The sequence below is a fragment of the Megascapheus bottae genome, chromosome 7 (genome assembly GCF_031878675.1).
Source record: "Megascapheus bottae isolate mThoBot1 chromosome 7, mThoBot2.hap1, whole genome shotgun sequence".
Taxonomy (NCBI): Eukaryota; Metazoa; Chordata; class Mammalia; order Rodentia; family Geomyidae; genus Megascapheus; species Megascapheus bottae.
Genome location: NC_143515.1, coordinates 6,872,030 through 6,887,298, shown reverse-complemented (window position 1 = coordinate 6,887,298; position 15,269 = coordinate 6,872,030). Strand labels below are relative to the sequence as shown.

The following is a 15,269-nucleotide window of genomic DNA, read 5'->3' as shown; positions in this document are numbered from 1 at the left end:
CCTAGCGTGCACAAAGCCCTTGGTTCCATTCCTCAGTACCACATACACAAAAAAATGCCAGAAGCAGTACTGTGGCTCAAGTGGTTAGAGCACCAGCCTTGAGAACGGTCAAGGACAGTTCCCAGGCCCCAAGTTCAAGCCCCAGAACTGGCAAAACAAATAAACAAACAAACACACAGCAACTGAAGGCAAGGCCAAAGAATACATGATTGCCTGACTGGGTGAGGGTGCATCATAAACCCCAAAGGTAACTGAATTAAGTGGCAGAGAGTCGGAGTGTTGGATTTGCACAGGGCACCTCTAGGTACAAAAGAGAGCCAGGCATGAGACTGAGAAGTCAGAGTCAGAAAATAGGTCGCACAAGGCCTTTCTTTAGATGCCAGAACAAAACTTGCAAAGATCTGAGCGCAGAGCACTACTCACCTATCACAGAAAGGGACCAGGAGGAGGGAGAGAGTGGAGGACTAGGACTAGGAGTCTTCCCAGAAGTCTGTGCCTGTTGCCCAGAAGGAGACAAAAGAAATCATGCTTTCTTTAATAATCACTAAAACTTGAGAGGGACACATGGCCCCGGGTGGAATAGAAGATAGGGGAGCAACTTGAACAGGTGTGATAGGCACATCTGGGGAGTCGAGTACCAGGAGGCCTTCTCTGCTAGCCTACCATACATGGCTGCAAAGCAGCTGGATTCCTTAAGTGGCCAACATCTATGAGCCATGCTATGTGCCTAGGAAGAAGGAGGCTTTACCAGGAAACAGAACTAAGAGGTGCTTTTGTACAAAACAATGTTTCTCCTCCTGTGGACATCAGAGAAGACACACTTAATGCCAATGCCAGCTGTTGTAACACTTGTTTGGACATGGGACATATAGAGGGTCACAGTGTTCAGCAAAACCATACCATAAAACAGTGAGCTCAATACAGTAAAACGGATGTGTTGCTGAATCAGATCGTAGGTTCTAAGGAAACCTAAATGGCTCCTAAATAGAAGCATTCATGTCTTAAGCTTAAAGGCACAAATGTACTTTTCTTTTCTTGGTTCTTTTTGCCAGTCCTGGGGCTTGAACTCAGAGTCTTGAGCATTCTCAAGGCTAGGACTTTGGTACTTGAGTCACAACATCATTTCAGCTTTTTCTGTGTATGTAATACAGAGGAATCGAACCCAGGGCTTCCTGCATATTGGACAAGCACACTAGGCCACACTCTCAGTTCCAATTTTTCTTGCTAGTAATTTAGACTGTAGCAATGAACACCTTTTCTGACCCGGGTATCTAAAAATGTCCACAAATATTGTTTGGTCGAATGTGCAGAATATTTGATACCACCATATTATTTGCAACCATCATGGATCCTGCCTATGTAAGCGGGGCAATAAACAAGGCCGGGCATCTGCTACCTTGCTGTTCACTTTCACATCCCTCCTTCAGGTCCTAGTGAGCACAGGTATGAGTAAGGTAGGACACTGCTATTCTTTAGGCAGTGGGGCCAAAACAAGGACCTCACTGGAGCCTCGTTGCTTATAAAATCTGAATGAGGCAAGGATGCTAGAGAAGATATCCTGTGATCTAAGCAGAGGACACCCTCACTCCTCAGGGTGAAACACAGGCTGGATTCTGGAAAGAATGAGCCTTTCTGCTATTTGCTACACCCCCCTTTGTTAGCTTTGCCCTGACCTAGAAAAACATAACCATGAACCCCAGAGATCCAGTGATACTAGGGACTATAGTTGACTAACCCCAGGATTCAACTAAACACCAGAATATAAAATGCAAGATTGTGTGGGCCTCCTTATACAGGTGGAAAGGGAGGAAATGGCTAGACGCTTTTGTTTCTCTAGATAGGCGGCAAGAACAAGAGATCCACGGCTCTAAGGACCTAACTGGACCTGCAACACAGAACAGATTCCCTGAGTTTTCAATGGTCCCCATCCCATCCATTGTGTTGTCCTTCTGTCCAACTGTAGAGTCAACCAGGATGCATCGAACCTGTAACTTCATAGTTGAATTTCTAGAAGTCTCTTCTTTGCATGCCTGTTTCTTATTCACCTATAGATCTAGGACTGTGTTTAATATGCACGAATGTGTGTTGTAAAGGTTTATTATTAGTGTGTTTCTATTATAAGAAAATGAGTATTGTGTATCTGTGTATACATGGTGTGTGATTATATGTTTGCGTGTCCAGAAGCTGTCATTGGATTTCCCAGTCTTCACCAGCAGGTGAAAGAGGCTCTATCATCCAGTCTATGCTCTGTCAGAACAGGCTACAACCTGGGTTTGTTCCCTCAGCTTAGAGTCATCTCTCTACCCATACCATACCCTGGGAGGCACCATTGTGTCCTGGTTTTGAGGAGTTCTCAGCTCTGCCACAGGGGCTGCGGATCTGGATCAAGGCACATTTCTCTGGCCTTCAGTTTCTTTATCCATAGTATGTGGTGTTTGGCCTCATTTTTGAGTCTCCTGGCCTTGAATGACCCTTAGTCTAAGTGGACTATTCACTATAACAAAATCTTTACAGTTTTTCAGATGTATGTAACACCTGTCTAGCTGGGAACTTAAGTAGCTATAGTCTAAAAGGTGAGAACCAGAGATGAATACACCTCAGCAAAGCAGATTTCAAAACAGCCTTGCAAATGCAGGCCTACGAGGCCTGGGGACCTAGGGACCTGGGGAGAGGAAAACTGGAAGTCTTTAAGTGTGATGGCATAAGAGCTAGGTTGGCTGAGTATAGTTGGAATTTGTGGGGTATGAATGCTTCATGAACATAACACCGGCCCATCTTGAGCCAGGACTGATGAGTCCCACTTGATTGACAAACTAAATGGTTCCTGAAGTGTGAATAGTTGAATGGGATTTAAATCCAGGTGTAGCTATTCCTAAAGACCAGCCTTTTAAGCAGTCCATTTTATCTGTGCCAATGGGGAAAAAAGTCAGTTCCCTGGCTGCAAGAATGACACCATCAACATGGGCAAATTGAGGAACACTAGCAAAATAATCTGCAGGCAATAGAAGGTTGCCCATAATTGTGTCTATACTAGAGTATAGAAAGTTAAACACCTTCTAGATAATAGAGTTCAGCTAGCCCGGACTAGAGGAAGGCAGAATCTCAGGGCAGTAGGACATGTCAATGACAAGGATAAGGGAGGTTTAGAGATGAAAAGCCCTACAAAGTTTGCAAACTATGACGGCATACGAATCGAGCACTGGATGTGTCCAGCAAGCATTTAGGTTTGGTGGAAGTGGATATGTCTCCATTGTATTGGTACCTCCAGCTCTGTCACCATTTGCTTTGAGCTGGAAGGCCACACGACATGGACCCCTAGCCTAGATTATCATGGAACTAATTTCACAGAGCTTCCCAGGCTGCCTCTTCAAGGGCCAGAGGAGGTTTAACTATCAGAGATGATGCTGTGGTTGGGATGCCTATTCAAGATAAATGATCTCCGGTGCTCCCTGGTGGATCAGCAGCTCCACTCTCCCCCCTTGAACTGTCAAGGCTCATTCTAGTCCTGTCCTTCAATTACTTAGCCTGCTTATTCCTATCATCTGAGACTGTGGGTCTGTTTTCTTTCAATGGAATCATGGATTTTGTCAAATCTCAAATCATTTACTTTCTCTCCCCTGGTCACAAATGCCAGTATTGCTGGCATGACGTTCTATATGTGGCAGTAGCTTCTATGAGGACTAGTTAAAGTTGAGTGATGACTAACCCTCAGATTCCAGCTGCTTCCTAGCTTGCCTCCAGTACCATTTCCTGTCCCGATTCCCAGCTTCTAACAACCTTCTGCCACCTTGCTCCCACCTCAGCAAGACCTCCCATTAGAAACAGCCCAGTGAGGGGCCGGGAGTTTGGCCTAGTGGTTAAAGTGCTTGCCTAGCATGCTTGAAGACCCGGGTTCGATTCCTTGGTACCACATACATAGAAAAAAGCTGGAAGTGGTGCTGAGGCTCAAGTGGTAGAGCTCTAGCCTTGAGAAAGTCCAAGGACAGTGCTCAGGCCCTGAGCTCAAGCCCAGGACTGGCAAAAAAAAAAAAAAAAAAAAAAACAACACCCCAGTGAGAGTGTCAGGAATTCACCACCATCACCTCCATTCTGACACAGGAACAAGGCTCAGTCTCAATGTTAGAATCAAAGAACACAAGATTCATGCCAAGTGTTAGTGCACCTTTCCTCAGACCTTTGTATGGCAATAGCATTTGCTATCATGCCAAAACTGGATTATCATACCGAAGCAGGAAACTACAAAACAACTAAATGAGAAAGGTGAGATTAAAAAAATAGGATAAAGTAGAAGATTGGTGGGTTTTAATATTTAAAGTCATTATGTGATTCTATGCTGATTGAAAGCAGACTTCTAGATAGGTGGCCAAGGCTCTCACGCTTATAAATCTAACTCCTCAAGAGACTGAGATCTGAGGATCCTGGTTTGAAGACAGCTTGGGAAGAAAAATCTGTGAGGCTCTTGTCTTCGATGAATCCCCTCCCCCCAAAAAAGTTAACACCCCCCCAAAAAAAAGCTAGGGATGTGGTTCAAGTGATAAAGTGTTAGCTTTAAGCTTCAAAAGCCCAGAGACTGTAACTAGGCCCTGCGTTCATGACCCAGAATCAGTACAAAAAAAAAACCCAAACAGGGCCGGGAGTTTGGCCTAGCGGTAGAGTGCTTGCCTAGCATGCACAAAGACCCGGGTTCGATTCCTCGGTACCACATACATAGAAAAAAGCTGGAAGTGGTGCTGAGGCTCAAGTGGTAGAGCTCTAGCCTTGAGAAAGTCCAAGGACAGTGCTCAGGCCCTGAGCTCAAGCCCAAGACTGGCAAAAAAAAAAAGTCACACAAAAAAAACCCAAACAGGCACCACCAACAACAAAAACAAGCTAGAGGAGACCACCCCAAGCCCTGAGTTCAAACTCCAATACAAGAAAACAAACAAAAAGCAAAACAAGTTCCTAAGACTAGTGTTTCTGTGTCTCTGGCATCTTAACTGTATTCAAAAGAACCAGTGCAGATTCATGTGAGCTCTTGTTTAGTGTTCTGATTCCAAAATAATAAGTCCATACATGAATTGTCCTATCATTTCCTAATGCTCCTGCTACTATTGGGTTTTCTTGAAAACTGAAATAGGAAATCCTTTTCTATACAGAACTACAATGTCTGTGGGAAGCCTGGCCAACTTTCTCAGATACTGCTTCCATTTATTTTTGTTTGTTGTGTTGGTGCTAGGAATTGAACTCGGGTCCTCACTGTTTTATTCATAGCTGGCACTCTACCAGTTAATCCATACCTCCTGTCCAGAATTTTGCTGTCTGATTGGAAGTGGAATCTTTCAGACTTTTCTGCCAGAGATGGCTTTGAGCCTCCATCCTTCAGGTCCTTAGCCTTCTGAATAGTTTGGATTATAGGCTTGAGTCACTAGCCCATTTATCTCTGGCTTTTTGCCTCAACATGTGATATGCCTATTGTTTCCACTATGTGGAAGTCTCTCCCATATTTTAAGAGAAACAAAATTTCAAGCTGGGTTTCAAGTTACCCATTTGAAGTTTCACAGAAAGTACTAAGACAATAGAAACTGGAAATGTGCCCTAGAGAGGCCTTCTCTGGTTATCTCTGTATCTGGTAGAAAACAATTTCTTGACTAGCTGCTCTCTGCCCACTGAAGACACCGATTTTCCTTAGATTGCTTTCTAGAAGCCCCACAACATCCCTTCTATTTTACACAGATGAAGAAATCAAGCTCAGAGAGACAATTGACTTCCATAAGGGTCTGGGTTAAGAACAAAGCCTCCAGGCTTATCCTCCTGCTGCTGCTGGCAAAGCAGGCACTTTGGGGACTGCCATACAGCCTGGACTTCACACTCAAATCAAACGTCCCTCACCCTCTTGACACCTCCTGGCCCCTGAGCTTATCCTCAAAATAATAGATGTGCTGTCCTTCTAGAAACACTGGGGAATAAAAAAAAAATGCAGCTCACACAGAGGGCCCCGGGTGTGTGCAAACACACAGTTCACACGGTGACAGCAGATTAAGCCATTTCCCTCTTAGATGCATCATCCTGACCATGCTGGACCTTTCTGCTGTGCTGGCCTGACAGTGACATTATGTCTCAGCAGACTAATTAGCACTAACTACCCAGGTCACTCCAAGGCCACTGAGGAAAAACGAATGATAAAAGACAAAACCACTGACCACTGCAGCTGAAAAGAAGAAAAATTAGAATTAGAAGGAGGAAGAGAAGAAATGCATTTTTTTTCCTCAAAGAGAGCTTTTCACCCGAGAAATACCAACTGCTCAAGTATAAGCCAGCTACTCTCCACACGCAACAATAACATTGTTAAGAAGGTTCCCCTTTCAAACATGCTTACAGTCTGAACCTTTACAGAAGATCAAACGAGCAAAAGCCTTAATTTTGAAGTCTCCACTCAGAGGCGTTCGAGGAGACTGCAGACGGAATGCAGCCACCAGCGCCTCTACCACTTCTGGCTGTGCTGCATGGAGGAGGGAAGGTCCAATGCTGGCCCTTGGAAGAGTGGATAAGCCTGGGGACTCCAAAGTTATTCTGCCACAGATACTTCTCCATCCTTAAGATGGGCCCAGGCTATTGTGGTCTTACCTTGCCAAGGAGGGAAATAAACCTCCAATAGACATTCAAGCATTTGGGGATGCCCAGAGACTGTTGTCTTCTCTGGTGGAAGCAGACACACTATAGTTCTGAGGGAATGTGTGTGTTTTTTAAGGTCCTTCTCCTTCCTTCTCTCCGAAGTTGCTCTGAGATGAGATATCACGATAGTGCTACATCACCTGTTTCACAGCGGGAAGACTGAGGACCACACCAAAATGACATTTATGATAATCAATTTCAATAAAGCTCAGGACATGGATATGGAAAGAGCTCTTAGAAGACCATGAAGATTTCCGCTGGTGCAGGCACTTGGAGCTCTGGCTGAGTTTTCACTGAATTTGCAGGTATGAATCATTGTTCTCCTGGTAGGACAAGGAGTTGTTGGAGAACTAGATGTGGGTGGGTCCGAGTAGTGGGCAGGAAAGTAGAGACAGATCTACCTCTCTGAGCATTAGTTTTCTTCTTCTTTTTTTTTTTCTGTGAGAACATCTATAGCAGCAGCTGTAGGGCAGCGTTAGGGGAATTAAATGAGATGACAGATGAATCCACCCTCAGCACAACACCCCACCTGTCACAGGCCTTGGAGATCATCATTGTAGCTACCACTTACTGAAAGCTCACCCTAGTGACAGTATAAGCTTGGCTCTTGTAAATATAGTCTCTTTCTTTGGATATAAAAGAAGGGCAGCAGTGGTTATAAGGCACCCTAGAAATACTTGGCATCATACATGATATGTGAGACTATTGGGGGGGTCTTCAGGAATAAACAGAAAATGGGACTAAGTATCCCAGGAGGAGTCTTGAACTCTCCCGCCTTTGACCTTGAATAAGACTTAGTAAAGACCTGTTTCTACCCACACTCATTCCTGGGTAACTCAGACTCAGTAATATGAATTCCATGTTTAAACAGAAAATTTTCCGGCAAGATTTTTTTTATGACCAATAGCTTGAATGACAGACATTTACTCATCAAGTCCCCCTGTGGCTATGGAAGGGGTCTAGAGCAGGCTGGAAACCCAAATAGACCCATCAGCCTAACTCTGGACATGCTAAAAATAACCATCAATCTTCAAGATGTACTTGAAAGTCTGTCATTACTGTAGATAAGTGTGCAGTTAGTTTCTGCTCACCCATCCTGTTCCAGAGACCATTTTAGGGCTATTCACTATACACTGGATTGTTTTCTGTACTTTTCTCCTGAAAGACAGCCTCCAAACATCCCTTTTAGAAGCAAGCATTTCACCTATCTCCTCTTTTAAACAACCTGGGCTAAGGTGCTACAATCTGAGCCCATCCCTTCCAAGCACAGAGTGAGGGGCTTATTCTCCTCTTGTATAGTGCACCCCTGGCTTCTAGCACTGAAGGAAGCGGGGACTGATGGGGAACCAGTGCCTCAGCCTATACCTATAACTGAAGCAATCTGTATCTCCAAAGGGGCTCACTCCCTTCCTCCTCCTTTGAAAATCATCTCTCCCTCCCTTCCCCCCACCCCACTTTCCTCTCTCTGCCTCTCCTCCCTCTTTCAACTCTCTCCTAAAAGGAAGCTGCTTCTTTTATCTTTTGACTCCTTCTGTACTGGGAACCACTGAGCTCAAAGCTTCCTAGCTTAACTGAGAACTGAGCACCTCTTCGACTGACAGAGCAGCTTGAACATGCTTAGAACTGAAAACAGACCAACTAAGGCAAGAGAAAGAAGAGAAAGTAAACACATCCATGCACCAGTCAACCCTAGCAAGCTCCTCACTGAGCTTGCAAGCTGCAGCTACTGCCTGAGCCAGTGAGGATACTTCAGCAGGCTGGAAGGGACCAAAACCTCAGAGGCCTTCTCTGCCTCAGTGAGTTTTGATCCAGAGAATGAGAATCACCTAACAATCTTTTGGAGTACCTGGTTTGGATGTTCCTAAGAATAGTAGATTCTGCCTGTATGTGTACCCCATCAATTTTATGTTTGGAAATGTACCAAGAGAAGAAAGGGGACCCCCTTTCATCTATTTCTGCTAGGGGTGGAGATGGGAGCTTCAGAAGGAACTTACCAGTGAAAGAATTGGAACTTTCCACAAAATAGCATGTACTAATGACATAATTTGACATGAACATTTGAGGAACATTTCCTATGGAAAAATAAAATTTTTACACTACCCTCCCCATACGCACACAAATTGTTTTTTATGAGAACCAATTAATAAATGCTAATTCATTCAGGCATATCTGCACTAAATTACTGTTTCATTTAATTGCAGGGGAATTTTCCATTACTAAATTCTCCCTTGCTGATTTTTTTGCATTATTTATATTTTTTTCAATTTTGCTAGTAGTGAGGTTGGTATGTGATATTATCTGCTGTTGTGCGTCTTAAATTTCTTTTTCATTTAAAATGTTTCCTCATTCTTTCAGCTCCGAGTAATCTGGGAGAAACATCATTAAAAGCAAACAATATTTTATATATAAATGATTGAAATGGCACTAGCTGAAATTAATCTAAATGAAGTTAATCTTGCATAATTATGTTCTTCTAATACCAGGTATGCGGGTGTGTGTGTGTGTGTGTGTGTGTGTGTGTGTGTGTGTGTGTCTTTTCTTTTGGTTTACTCAGAAACATATCCTCATGTCACGAAGTCACAAGTCTGAGTATGAAAAGACTGCATAGGTACTAGCGATGAAGATTACAGGGGCTCTCATGAAATAAAACAGTAACACTCCAATATCTTGGTAAATCCTCAAAGCATGATGATTATTTTCTTGTTTTCTTTCCTTGGACTCTCAAATTAAAACTTTGATAGTCAGATAATCTTCTGACCAGACGGTTCTCAAAGATTCTGCCTTTTTATGTATAGAAAAAGTGGGGGTCTAGGATGGTAGAAAACAGTGGGTTAGGGTTTATCATAAAGAACTTGTGTTCAAAAGAACAATTCAGAAAATGGGATTTCAGTTTTCTTATATCGAATAGCAAAGATTCTGTACACCTGGCTACCTTCCTTTCTGTAATAAGCACTTTCATTTTATTCTCAGCCACCTTCTTTGCTTATCTTTTTTGCTTTGATATTACCTCGTCTTCATTGACGTTCTTTCTCTCTCTATTCTTCCCTGTCTTTCGCACAGAATTTTAAAAAATTGTTCTAGAGGCTGTAAATTATTAAACTGTTTACTCCAAGGTTTAGTTATGAGATGGCATGTCACCATAAGAAAAGTTTCACCTTTATACCAACCCCATCAATAATTACAGAACAAGAATGACCTAGTAAATCCTTCTTACTATTAACTATTACAAAAATGATTTTATTTATTCTGAACATTCTATTGATTTTATATTTATATATGTAAATTCCATTGCCTTTTACATTTCAAAAATTATCAAGTAGAGAGGCTTAATTTAAAATGAAGTTGGCATATAAAGAGCTTGTAAATTTATTCATGAGAAAATATGTCTCCCCCAAATGCACACTTCGTTAAACTTAGAGATCTCAGTTCATAAATAGTACATTTTTTTCTAGCAACAGATTTGTTTCATTTGAATCAGAATACTTTTAAATAACTGAAGTTCCATGAGATTGGGTTTTGTTTCAGTTTACTTCCCTTTGTCCTTTTCAGAAAATTTAGGCAGGTTTTTTTTTTTTGATCTAGACTGAAAAAAATTAATTAACTTTCCTCCTAGTCCAAAAAGGTCCCAGATAAATGCTTCCAATAGACATCAAAAAGTGTCAATTAGAAATAATTACTTCTTATCAATCAGTGGGGCAATTAAAGTGACAAAGCTTGAAAAGATACTTATCTTAAAACTAATTCACAAGGTAACTAAATTATCTCCTAATTAACTTGCATTGAGAAGGGTGGGAGGAGAGACCATCTTGAAACAAAGATGAATTGAGGAACCCCAATACCTCTTTATGTTCTTCAATACTATGTTTCCTCTCCCCAAAGACTTTGCTTTTAACCCAGGCAAAAATCCTGGGAAAGAAACGAATCCTTCCTCAGATGTAGTTATTCCCTTTTCCTTCAAGTCTAAAACCAGGAGGAAGGGCGGGAGCTTTAGTTTCGTGAACTATGATCATCCTAGCAAGCGGATTCTCTTTGTAAGTCATTATGAAGATTGCAAATTATTTTTTTTATAAAATTTGATGGCACCTGGCTTGCTTTTACATAATTCTTTCTCACTGATACAGCATTTACTCACACTTTAATACTTATGTGCCATTTATTATTTTTCATGAACCTTTAAATTAAACAAATATTTCTGCTATCGAACATTTTGTTCCCTGATGCAACAAAAAAATCTTGCGGATTTTACCTAGCATTTAGCTCTCACTGGCTTGCCGGCCTCAGAATAATTCGCTAGCACCATTTCTTCAGAACAAAGCTGTAGGGGAGGAAAGATGGTCTCTGCACAGCGAAATTAGCAGAGGGTGAGCCTAAAGCGAACCTTGGTAACCTGGGAGGGGAAAGCGTGCAGGAAACTTTTCTAGGGTGTCTCAGGGTTTGAAGTTTGGGGAAATAGCGCGTTTGGCCGCCCTCGCCGTTGGGAAAAGCCAAGCAGATGCTCACTCTCAGGAGTCTGCTTTGGAAAAAACTTCAAGGAGAGCTCCCTGCTTACTGCTCAACTTAGAAAAGGAGGTGCGGGGCTGAGAGGCCGGGAGGATGCTAAAAACTAAGAGGGGGGAAAATGGGCTTCTAAAAACAAGAAGGATCAGCTTATGAATTCCGCTTAAATATAGGCAATAGTACCAAGTAAACGGATCAAAACGATAGTCTCCTGCTCAGCTTGAACTAGAGAGTCAGAAATAATTAGGGGACAACCTTAAACAGCTGAAGACATCTAAAGCCATTTTCTTCAAGCACTAAATTCAGCGAATGAAGGAAGGAAGTGTCCTTCTCCCTTCTCCAAAGGCTTTTTTCCCTTGTTCTTATTTGTTTGGGGGAGAGAGTTGAAGTCCTTTTGATCTCCCCCTGCAACACTCCCCCCATACCTGGCCTGGCTCCTTCCCCCACCCCAAGGGAAATCTGTATCTGAGCTAATGGGAAATCCTCCTCTCATCATCTGAGATCGTTGTTGATAAAAATAATAAATAAAGATAAATTTGTGCCTATTTCGTCTTTCCTTCTTGGATCCCCATAAATTCTAATGAGTGCTACTAGCATGAAAATAAGTAGCTTTTTTTTTTCTTTAAGCTGTGACTGTTTTCGTTTTTTCCGCAGCGTCAGTGGGGAGGAAAGATCTCGCACAACCCAGTAAATTCAAGGTGTTTGAGCACCCACTCGTACCGTTGCCCGAAAGGTCAGGGGAAGGTCGTGGGGGGGGGGGTAAACAGCGAAACTCTTTAAAAAAAAAAAAAAAAAAAAAACAAGCCTGGCGGAAGTGAATGGGAGCGAGCATTTGGCGTGGGCTGGGCCCGGGCACGGCGCGCCAGGCCCGGGAGACCATCCGGATCCCCAGACCTGGGCGACGTCGGGTCCTGGACCCAGCTTGCTCTGGCTTTCGCCGGGCTTCTGGGAGCAGCCGCTGCCCAGTCCCCGGCCTCACCAACCCTGCGACTTGGGTGAAAGGTCTTAGCTCTCTAACCTGGCAGCCCCAGAAACTGCCCCAGGTCCGCAGGGAATGGCTGGCACGGTTCTGGTCCCTTTCTCAGGAGGCAGCTGGAGCAACGGAGAAAGCATCCTGCTGGCTCCATCTGCGGATCTAGAACGAACCAAGATGAGAAACCTTTCGGCGCCCCAGGAGGTGGCCGACGCCCCCTCCGAGAGGAGCCGGGGCGCCCCGACCCCGCCACTGCGCCCCGCAGCCCGACCTCCGCGCGCTCGCGGCTCAATAGAGAGATCTCAGCCCGGGGCCGCGCCGGGCCCCCCGACCCTCCTTATTATAACAAATGTCCCGTTTGCGGAGCAGGACTTCATATTCGCCGAGAATATCGATTTCCTTTCACGTCCCCGGCCCAAATCGATAGCGATGAGCCCTGGCCCCATAAATCGCTTTCCTCGCGGCCGCCCGTGCTCCATCCATCACCGCGGGGGCCGAATCGCGCTTCCCTTGGCCGTCCGCGGAGCGGCGGTACCCACCGCGTCCTCCACGCCCCGACCCCCGGGGCGGGGGGCACTCGTTCCCCGGACAGACCCCGCCTGGCCCGGGTGAGGAGCCCGGGGAGCAGGCACGCCAGTCGGGAAGCCCAAGCGCTTTGAAGGCCCTAGGCCCGGGGCGCAGGTGTGGAGGCGGATCGGACGCGCTGACAGCCTGGGTCCCCGCCGGCGAGACACCCGCAGGAGACGCTCGCTGTCTGCCCGGTGAGGGGCCAGGGACTCCCGGAGCGTCAGAGCCAGTCCCCGGCTGCCCGATCCCCGGCGTTGGGCTCCTCAGCCCTGGGCGTGAGCGAGGCGCAGAGCTCACAGTCCCATTAGGGGATTCACAGGGAGAGACGGGAGCGCAGAGGTCGGCGGGGGGCAAGGGGGTCGCGAGCCCGGCAGCACCCAGGCGCCCACGGATCTGAGAAGCCGAAGGCTGTTCACCAGAACGGGCCATGCAAGATGGAGCGCCAAGTACAACCCCTGCGGCCCCGCAGAGAACCCCTCACCGCTCTGTGTAGTCCGGCCGAAACCAAAGCCTGGCGAGGGTGGCTCGGTCAGGTGGAAGGGGGACCCCAAAACAGCCAGGCGGAGAGTTAGGCCCAGGGCTTCCCCAAGCTCGGTCCCCACCAAGGTGGTCCTCACCAGCCGGGAGCTCAAAGCTCGCCAGCCCTGCGGATCCGAGCGCACGCACTGACGCTCCCCGGCGCCCGGGGGCTCGGGGGTCCCCGCCGGGCCCAGCTCCATCCTTACCCGATCTGATGGAGTTGTGCGGCATCGCCAGGGAGTCGCTCTCTCTCTTCCTGTGGCACTTGGGGCTTTTTCTTTCTTTCTTTCTTTCTTTTTTTTAAACTCAGGTCCGGCCCGCACACTATGCCGCTGCGCCGCTGCCCTGCACAGACCCAAAGGAAGGGGCTTGAGATCCGATGCCCTTAACGTTAGACCGGGTACCCACACCCTGCCCCTTAGACTTCAACTGCATGCCAAGCCTCCAGGAGCCTGACGGGGAAATAAGGCCAATCTCAGCCAGGCCTCGCTTACTTATCAGTCTGGAAGATCCGGAATTGGAGGCACAGAAGAAGCTCCAACTCCAGTCCCATTACCCACCCTGCTCTCCACTGTCCCGGCCTTAACCTAGTTGACGTGGGAGGGTTGGCCAGACTTGCTGGGACCCTGTCATTTCTGCAAGTCCCACTTTTCCCCCAGCCAACTTGTTCCTTGTCAACCCCCGCGTGGCATACCTGGCTGGCTGGACACAGGCCTTCACTGCCTGGGTCCACCTGTATGGTGCCCTGGGCCGTGTGTCTTTCCTCCTTCTGAAGTTTGTTCCCATCCACTCGGCATCGCCGACCGGTTTTATCCCGCTGAGGCCCTGGGAGATGGGTCTGGCGAGGCTCTCAGGCCGCCGATTGGCTGGCTGGGTGCAGGGGGGTGCGGGAAGGGGAGGATTTTGCAAGGGGGACATGGCTGAGTGGACTCAGGAGTTAGAAACATTTGCCGGAGCTTCTGTTTCCAGCGGAGGGAAGAGAGGAAGCCCTAACTCAGCCAGCCTGGAAATGCTAGAGGAGTGGGAGATAAAAGACCTAGGGTGAGGGTGAGGTTCTCTGGGGCCTCGTGGGGTGGTTGACCATCAGAGTAAGCAGCGTAGTTCCTCTGTGACACCCATAACTCTCCCCTGATCTGTTCACGGATAACAGACGTTTATTCTTCAGGAAGGAACTTTAGTTTTGAAGCCTAGTTTTTTGCCCTAGAAGCCCGCTAAGAGGGTGCTCCCAGCTTCTGGGTGAGGGTGGGTGGGGAATCACTAATGTGGACTTATTCTGGGGAAGGCCCCTGAACAGCCTTGAAATTGGTTTCCTTTGGTCACATCCCAAGCCACTGGGATTCTTCTCCATGCGGGCAGACATGTACAGCCACCTTCCTCTTGTTTACTCCTTGAAAATTTTGCACTTGGAAGAAAAGTTTGAAAGAACACTGAGGGATTAAATTTCACCTCCTCCTAGAAGGGCTTTAGAATCGACAGGAGTGGGTTGACCCGTGGCCTTGGAGTTTGGAGTCCACACTTCTCATTGCTGAGGTCTGGTCAGGGTAAGGAGGCTTTCTTTAGGTAGACTCCAGAGGCCCTTTTGTCTGTGGAGGAGGGATTATGGGTACAGGGAAGATTTTGAGCTGGTAGAAGCAAATATTTGGAAATACCTACAAGCCAATGGAGTAAGGCCCGATACTTCCCCAACCCCATGCCAGATCTCTGGCTTTAGGATTGAAGCTGATAGACATCCCCAAAGGCTTCTAAGGAGCTGTGTTACCTTGAAGGGTTGCTGAGGCATAGACAGGCTAAGGCATTATTAGATGGAGAAGGAAACATGTGGAAGGGCCCAGGACATTCTCCATTCTCTCTCTCTCTCTCTCTCTCTCTCTCTCTCTCTCTCTCTCTCTCTCTCTCTCTCTCTCTCTCTCTCTCTCTCTCTCTCTCTCTGGCATTAGTTGGTTCATGAAAAGAATTATCTATGCTATGGGATAGAGCTTCCCCATTTGTAAAGGTCTTTAAGTAAAAACACTTTAGTATTTTAAATGTTTCTCCAGAATGGTTGAAAACTGCTATGATTTGG

At 46.1% G+C, this 15,269-nt stretch overlaps 1 protein-coding gene across 9 annotated transcripts in view; it reads right to left on the bottom strand.

Moving 5' to 3' along the window:
• Pax8 (paired box 8) overlaps positions 1 to 14,001 on the bottom strand; it is a 57,871-nt gene extending 43,870 nt beyond the window's left edge. For 8 of the 9 annotated variants that reach the window (XM_090336351.1, XM_090336354.1, XM_090336358.1 and 5 more), the window contains exons 1-3: positions 13,902 to 14,001; positions 13,414 to 13,552; positions 12,167 to 12,283 (exon numbers count right to left, since the gene is read on the bottom strand). In XM_090336351.1, coding sequence (XP_090192477.1) covers positions 12,167 to 12,283; positions 13,414 to 13,438 — 142 coding nt within the window. In that variant the 5' untranslated portion in view covers positions 13,439 to 13,552; positions 13,902 to 14,001. The remainder of the gene's footprint in view (positions 1 to 12,166; positions 12,284 to 13,413; positions 13,553 to 13,901) is intronic. The other variant, XM_090336356.1, reaches the window with a different exon arrangement.
• Positions 14,002 to 15,269: the final 1,268 nt, after the last annotated feature.